The following is a 7,760-nucleotide window of genomic DNA, read 5'->3' on the forward strand; positions in this document are numbered from 1 at the left end:
GCTAAGAGCGGTCCTCTCAACTTCCCGTCAAAAAAAGATTATCCTTAGTTTTTTCCAATGAAAAGGGTTTAGGACACATGTTTCAAAATAGTTTGATGGTTTTCCAATTTTCTTTTGTTTGAAGATTTCAACTTTCGCGAACTCTCTGCCAAGGGAAGATTAACTAAGGTGTTGCAAAAGCAAAAACTCAGTCAACTACAGTCATTGTGCGAGATTTTTCGACGTTGAAAAAATAGGTAGTGCTAATCGTAAGGCATCGTATTATGAACCTTTTCTACAGTAAGCAAATTCCTGTGATCACCGCAAGTGATGGTCAACAGACCCGCGTTACTCAAACCTCAGTGAAGGTTGCGTGACTCCTCGACTTAGTCCAGTCCTCTCACTCTCACGTCCAATATGGTTGGTCAGTCGATACAACAATCGCATCTTGAGGTGTGGCATGGCATATTTCATATGAACTGCAACACAAAATATTTGTTATCCAGCTCTCCTAACTATGGATTTCTTATTTACTTCCGGATGATTTGATTTATTCAGCTCTAACGTAGTAGGGAAATGGGATGGATCTCAGCCTCCAGCGGTCACCTGGACGCCACTCAGTACAACCTGTACGTACCATTCTGCTCTGTTACTGATGCCATCATGCGTATTTACAAGAGCTAGCAAGGTTATCGAAAGTTTAACCAAAGATCTTGTGTTAAAGGTCGTTTTCGTTAAGCTCACTTAATATTGCATCAAAAAATGGGCCTGACAAAATATAGAGACTTTACATGCTTTTGAGTATACAGTAAAAACCCGCAAGTACGAACCTAAAAATTAAGAACCTGTTAGCCTAAAATTTGCCATTTGTACCCCCTATAAACAAGAACCTATTTAGCCTAAGAAAATTAAAATAGGTTCTTATTTTCTAAAATCATATAGTACATTACAGGTACACTGAAATTATTTACGTACTGTAATCATAATCGAAGATAAACCAGATTGCCATTACTGTAAAACATGATTTTCTTAAGAAAAATGAGTGCAAAATATGTAGTTACAAAATATAGGATAATTACCAACTTGTTATGCAGGTGTGTTTTTCTCCAAGAATAAGAACCTGTTTTAAAAACCTAAATAGCCTGTAATTTTGTTAAGTACCATTTATATAAGAACCTGTTTAGGCTAACTCCTATAGCACGAATTATGCTTGGCCTTAGAGGGGCATGGAGAGTTTGTGCCAAAAACTTAACAAACCTTAATAAGCCAAGTTTTTCTCAACCGATTTTGATAAATGGGTCACTAAAGTACATACTGGATTTGGTATGAAAGTTATGCAAGAAAGCAGGTGAATGTTATGGTTCTTTGAAAAATGGCAATTTTGGGTAGTGATTTTGACCTCAAATTTGACCTAACTTTAGCCCTAGGCCCCTCTCTGTCTAAATGCTTAAAAACAAAGTTACACTTATGAAGTAAAAGCTCCACTATAGTATAGTCCGTGGTCAAATTCATTTGGCAGCACAATTTACCAATGGAGTTTTATAGCACTTTCAAGTGCCCCTTAGGAGGATGAAATTTTGGTGCTCCATAGGCCACTAATGGAACCTCCCCTGAAACTCCAGAACGAACAATCAGAGAAGTGAGCCAAAGTGGCTTGTGAAATATCTTATCACACTCAACTTTTGTGCTAAGTTTCAGCCAAATCGGTTGAGCACCACTTTTGGCTCCTGGAACACTTTCTCAGACAGGAACACGTAAGGCTAACAACCTTATCCTGTAAAAGAACGTGTTACGGAAACAGCAAAGAAGATAACCAATATCCTGCAAGCAGACCTTCCAAGGTCTTCGAACCGTATGACTGCCAGTGGTGAAAGCCAGAAAGAAACTACTGGCATGAAGTTGGAAGTGATGAGTGCAAAAATCATGACCAGGATTGGCTTTTGGAATGCACTTATTATGTGTGAAACTGGGAAGCTTGCACAAGCTACAACAGAAATGAGATGGTATAACTTGCATGTATTGGGCGTAAGTGAAAGCAGATGGATTGGGACAGGGAGATTAAAGAAGGTGTCATGCGAGACAGTATTGTGTTCTGGGCGGGACGATGAGCTACATCGTGAAGGTGTGGAAATTATTCTGAAGAAAGGAGCAGATAGATCGGTGTTGGAATGGAAACCTATTAATAGTCGTCTCATAAATGCCAGGCTGAAAGGAAAGCAAAGCAACTTGACCCTGATTCAGTGTTACGCTCCGACCAATGATAGTGTAGATGATCTGAAAGACAACTTCTATCTGAGGCTCCAGGCAGAGATTGAGCAGGTCCCAATGCAAGATCTTATCATCATCATGGGGGATCTAAATGTCAAAGTTGGTGCCGATAACTCAGCCAGGCACAGAGTGATAGGAAGACACGAGAGTGGTATCATCAATGAAAATGGAAAACGGCTTGCTGAGTTTTGCACAACTAATAATTTGGTGATAGGGGCAGCCTTTTTTCACACCGAGAGATCCATAAAAGCACATGGTGATCCCCGAATGGCAGGGATAGAAATCAAATTGACCATATGCTGATCAATGGAAATTTAATTTATTTTAATTTAATAATAAGTTCTTATACAGCGAATTAAAATTGAACTCTATCCGCTTTACAATTACAATTCAATAAAAATCCTATACATGCAATTATCGCTACTCTATCTAAACTAACGAGGTATTATGTGTTATACATATATTTGACAACGTACGATATAAAAAAATCTGGTGGCTTAATTTTTGAAAAGATAAGTTTTCAAGAAGCGTTTAAAGGAGTCAACAGACTCAGCGTTTTTTATGCATTCAGGTAGTTGATTCCACAAATACGGTGCAGCGTTGGAGAATGCTCTTTGCCCATACTTTATACTTCGAATTGTTGGGACCTCAAGTAGATTCATATTTGATGAACAGAGTCTTCGTGCTGGAATATATCGACTAAGAAGTTCAACAAGATAGGTTGGAGCCATGTCATTTAGTGCTTTGTATGTTATCAACAGTATCTTGAATTGAATTCGTTTTGTGACCGGGAGCCAATGAAGTTTCATATGGAAAATGGCCGAGATCCCTTCCGGATGTCAAGGTGAGGAGAGGATCTGACATTGGAAGTGACCATCATCTCGTAACAGCCTATCTTAAACTGAAATTAAAGAGTGCAGGGCGTCTAACCAAGGGGCGCAGCCGTTTCGATGTAAGCTAACTGAAACACTCAAATGTGCGAAAATCTTTTATCCTGGAGGTGCACAACAGATTGGAGGCTCTTGTGGAGCTAGGCGGATGGGAGGATATTAACGATGAAGGGGTGAATAAGAACTGGGAGAAAATGTTACTGCTTACAATGATAGCAGCAAGGCATGTCTAGGCTGCAGGCAGCGGAGGCCAAAGGACTGGATGTCATCTGATACCTGGAAAGCAATTCAAAGTAGACGGGGATTAAAGAAGCCCGTTGAAAGTTATAGATTCGAAATCCCAACGGCTTAAAGAAAGGAATCAAGAGATGTACGGGGCAGCGAACAAGGAGGTAAGACGCCGAGCAAGAGCAGATAAACGAAATACATGGAGAACCTTGAATCCCAGGCGGAAGAGACAGCTGCGCGCAATGAACAAGGAACAGTATAAAAGATCACCAAGATAATAACAAGTAAGTGCCACACAACCAACGTGCTTGTAAGGGATATGAACGGTATCCTATTAACATCAGAGGGAGAGCAACAACGGCGATGGACGGAGCACTTTAGAGAACTTTTAAACAGACCACCGCCAACAGTAATGCCAAACATCTAGGAAGCCGCAACTGACCTTGACATCAACACAGACGTTCCAACTAGGAGGGAAATCATCCAAGCCATTAATTCCCTGTAGAATGGAAAAGCTCCTGGCCATGATAATCTAAATGCCGAACTGTTTAAAGCAGCCCCTGAGCTTGCAGCAACCATTCTGACCCCCTTGTTTACAAAGATCTGGGAACAGGAAGAAATTCCGACAGACTGGAGCAGAGGAGTGATAATCAGGATACCAAAGAAAGGGTCTCAAGGTGATTGTAACAACTGGCGAGAAATTACCCTTTTCTCTGTGTCGAGTAAAATCTTTTGCAAGGTCATTAAGCAGCGCATCACCAAAGCTGTTAACGACATCCTGCGGAACGAGCAGTCTGGATTTCGCAAGGGGCGTGGATGTACGGATTTTATTTTCACACTGTGGAACACACTTGAGCAATGTACTGAGTGGAAGAGGGAGTTGTATGTAAATTTCATCGACTATGAGAAAGCGTTTGACAGCATTCGTAGGGACAGTCTTTGGCAGATTCTGAGAGCATATGGCATTCCACAAAGCATTGGTAATATCATCAAATGCCTCTACTCATGTTGCATCAGTCAGGGGGATCTAAGCTTTGAAGTTAAAACCGGTGTACGGCAGGGATGTGTCATGTCGTTCATGCTATTCAATCTTGCTATCGACTGGTTCCTTTGTCGAACAATGGAAGATCAGCGAAGAGGCATGAGATGGACCCCTATTACTACGCTCGAAGACCTCGACTTCGCAGACGATTTAGCCCTATTGTCCCACACTCGACAGCACATTCAGGGGAAGACAGACCGGCTCAGCATGTTCAGCAGCCAGATCGGCTTGAGAATTAGCTTGAAGAAGACGGAGGCTATGTGTGTTAATGCCCCTTCCCCAACAAAGATCTGGGTAAGAGGACAGGACATTCCAAACACCAACAACTTTACGTACCTTGGAAGTGAGCTTTGCCAAGATGGAGGTACCACTCTAGATATACAAAGCAGATTGAACAAAGCAGGGTATGCCTTTATGAATAAAGGCTGATAGTTTCTGAAGAAACTGTTTGGGGCTGCGTCGGTGGGGGTAACGAAATGATTTGAATATATCAACAAAGTTGAAATGGTAAATTGGCCACCGTTACGATTATAAGACTATTATAAGGTATCAACGAACGCTTTTCATTCCACTAATTTATTCGTGTTTTTCTCGTTGCTTTGTTCCCACCAATCACGTAGCTCCTTTTTCTTCCTTTAAAAGCACACACAACCCACAATTCCCCTATTCGCTCCGACGAAGGGCTAACGCTCGAAACGTCAGCTCTTATAATCGTAATGGTGGCCAATTTACCATTTCAACCTTGTTGATATATTCAAATTATGCCTTTATGAGCTTAAGCTCAGTGTGGAGGTCAGAAAACTACAGCAGAAAGGCGAAGCTTAGAATCTATCAGAGCTGCGGATTGTCAACTCTCCTTCACAGCATGAAAATCAAGATTTACGAAGACTTAAATGTTGCGTAAATCTGCGTAAAGTTTTTTACGAAGCAGCTTTACGGAAGCGTAAATGTGGCGTAAATTTGCTTAAAGTTGTATGACCAACTTTATGCTATTATTTAAAGTTGTTTAAATGCGATTAGAGTTCAATTTACACGGTCGGTACGTAAAGTTGACTTAAAGCTAGCGTAAAGGTGTCGAATCAGCTTTACGCTTGTTTACCTCGCCGCTTTAAGTGCTCTTAAAGATCAACTTTATACTACCGGCGTAAAGGCACATTAAAGGTCGGTATGTAAATATATTATTGAATGTCAATAACATTCAACTCCATCACTAAAACTTGATGAAGACTATGCAATCGATTCGTACAAATGCTTGCGTATGCAAATATAGACCCTGCTCGCTATGCCATGATAATGAGCCACAACAAGGGCGAAACAGCTGTCCATGGCTGCCAATCTGCGGGTGATATAGTTGTGCGCATGCGTACAATATTAGCCGTACCAGGAGATTGTAATTTAAGTGTGCTTTAGTGCTGTCATTAGTGTTGTTTACTATTTTTTGAGCACAGAGGTTACAAATGATCTTCTCTCCATACGCACGCCGTGGGAGAACGGTTTTATAGTTCTTAACAGCCACCACATGTTTAATGTAGAGCTAGCGAATATATTGGATGCTTACCTCCCACACGCCATCTCTTAACATAGAATTCAACCTTAGAGCGCAAAAGAGAGCTAGCTGGCTACGCTGTGCTGAATAGCGCTTTATACTAATGACGTCATGAAATTTTAGACCCCCCGCGTGACTCAGACAAACAAACTCCACTTCTTTGAGAGCTACAAGGGAAATGGCGAGTAGTTCGCTTATTCCCTTACAGTTCTGACCGAAGAGGACGGCGTTCCTGGCTCCAAATTTGAAAGAGAACCGGAAGAATACACTGTAGATCAGCTAAAACGGTGGTTAAAATGTAGGGGCTTAAAATTAAGCGGTAAACGAGAAGATCTAGTACAGACTGTGTGAGATGCGGGAATTATCACACCCTTGATCCGGCAATCGATCATGGAAAATGGTTTGCTGCCAAAGTTTTTCAAGAAAATTCTGATGTAAACAATGTAAAAAGGGGGTTGACAGGCCTACACGACTCCCCAGCGCGTGTAAGATACGAGCGGCGGATTTTTGTATATTTCGCTCAATACTGATTGTGTTTCTATTAAATGCCAGTTCATGTAGTTTATGTAGTTAATGTTCAGGCAGTTGTCGTTGAATAATTTCTGTTTCTTTGACGCTGAATTTTCTCTTTCTTTCGGTGCTTTCCTCTAAGGAGCATATGCTCAACTTACTTGCGCTGCTCTTAGGTTTGCCTTTAGTGGATCGGGAAATTCGGCTGTTGGACCTTTTCCGCCGGGCCAGTGAAGAGCACAAACATAACTTAAGTGTTTCTTGTTATGTTTTTCTCCGTAAAAAACTCATGCGAACAAGCCACCAGCCAACGCTTGCACTTTGCCATGTCTCGCGAAGGTTTTGGGAAAGGAATGAATACTTTCTTCCCTAATTCCTTTCACTCTTTGAGTGATTTTGGCCATTTATCTGCATATCTTGAGTCTGTCTTACACTCACCCCAACAACAGTGTTTGGTACTAACCATGCCCCTTCCTTTCAGAACGCCAAGTCATTTTTTGACGAAATTTTCCGTCGTTTCGTTTTAATTTTACAGCTCTCGCTCATACATTTCCTTACGCTGGTCGCAATGTTTGTCTGAGTCTGTGCGGGGGGTCTCATAGGTTATCACGTATCAAAATCTATTTTTAGTAATAGTATAAAGCGCTATTGCTTTAATTAGCCGAAGTGATCATTCACGCCTAATGATGTATGAGTAATTTGACCGTGCGTCACTATACCGCCAACTTAATGCTAAATATAAGTCCCTATAAAGAAGCGTAAATTTACATTTACAGAACCATTAAACTGCCTTCACGCTGCTGTTTAATAGCGGCTTTACGCCACAATTCCGCCAACTTTACGTCAAGCGTTTTAGTGTTCATTTACGCCATTGATTAAAGGTAGCGTAGAGGTTAACTTAACGGTTTACGTGTGCGTAAAGTCGCGTAAATGCAAACTTACGCTGGATTTAAGTCGCGTTTAAGACGTAAATTTGCGTTTTCGTGCTGTGGCTTTACGGCTCGGAATGCTGGAGAATGACAGAACAAGACCTCTCAAGACGAGCATCCTTCCACACAGCTAGCCTCAGGAAGATTCTGAGAATCTTCTGGCCTCGGAAAATATCAAACGACCAGCTACTGAGAAAAACCAAGCAGGAGGATATTCGTACACTTGTCGCAAGGGAAAGATGGAGGTGGATTGGACATGTGATGCGGAAGCCCAGTCACGAAATGGCCAGAATTGCAATGTACTGCGAATGTCATGCGTAATTTTCTCCGATCTCCAATCGAGTTATCTAGCATAAAGCAAACTAATA

The 7,760-nt window shown here is 41.4% G+C and overlaps 1 protein-coding gene across 1 annotated transcript; it reads left to right on the plus strand.

Moving 5' to 3' along the window:
- The first annotated feature begins 1,833 nt into the window (after window positions 1-1,833).
- Window positions 1,834-2,550, plus strand: LOC148720954 (protein CFDP2-like). Its single transcript, XM_088737706.1, has one exon. The coding sequence runs from the start codon at window positions 1,834-1,836 to the stop codon at window positions 2,548-2,550; it is 717 nt and encodes a 238-aa protein (XP_088593832.1).
- Window positions 2,551-7,760: the final 5,210 nt, after the last annotated feature.

Source organism: Stylophora pistillata, chromosome 11 (genome assembly GCF_964205215.1).
Source record: "Stylophora pistillata chromosome 11, jaStyPist1.2, whole genome shotgun sequence".
NCBI classification, from domain to species: domain Eukaryota; kingdom Metazoa; phylum Cnidaria; class Anthozoa; order Scleractinia; family Pocilloporidae; genus Stylophora; species Stylophora pistillata.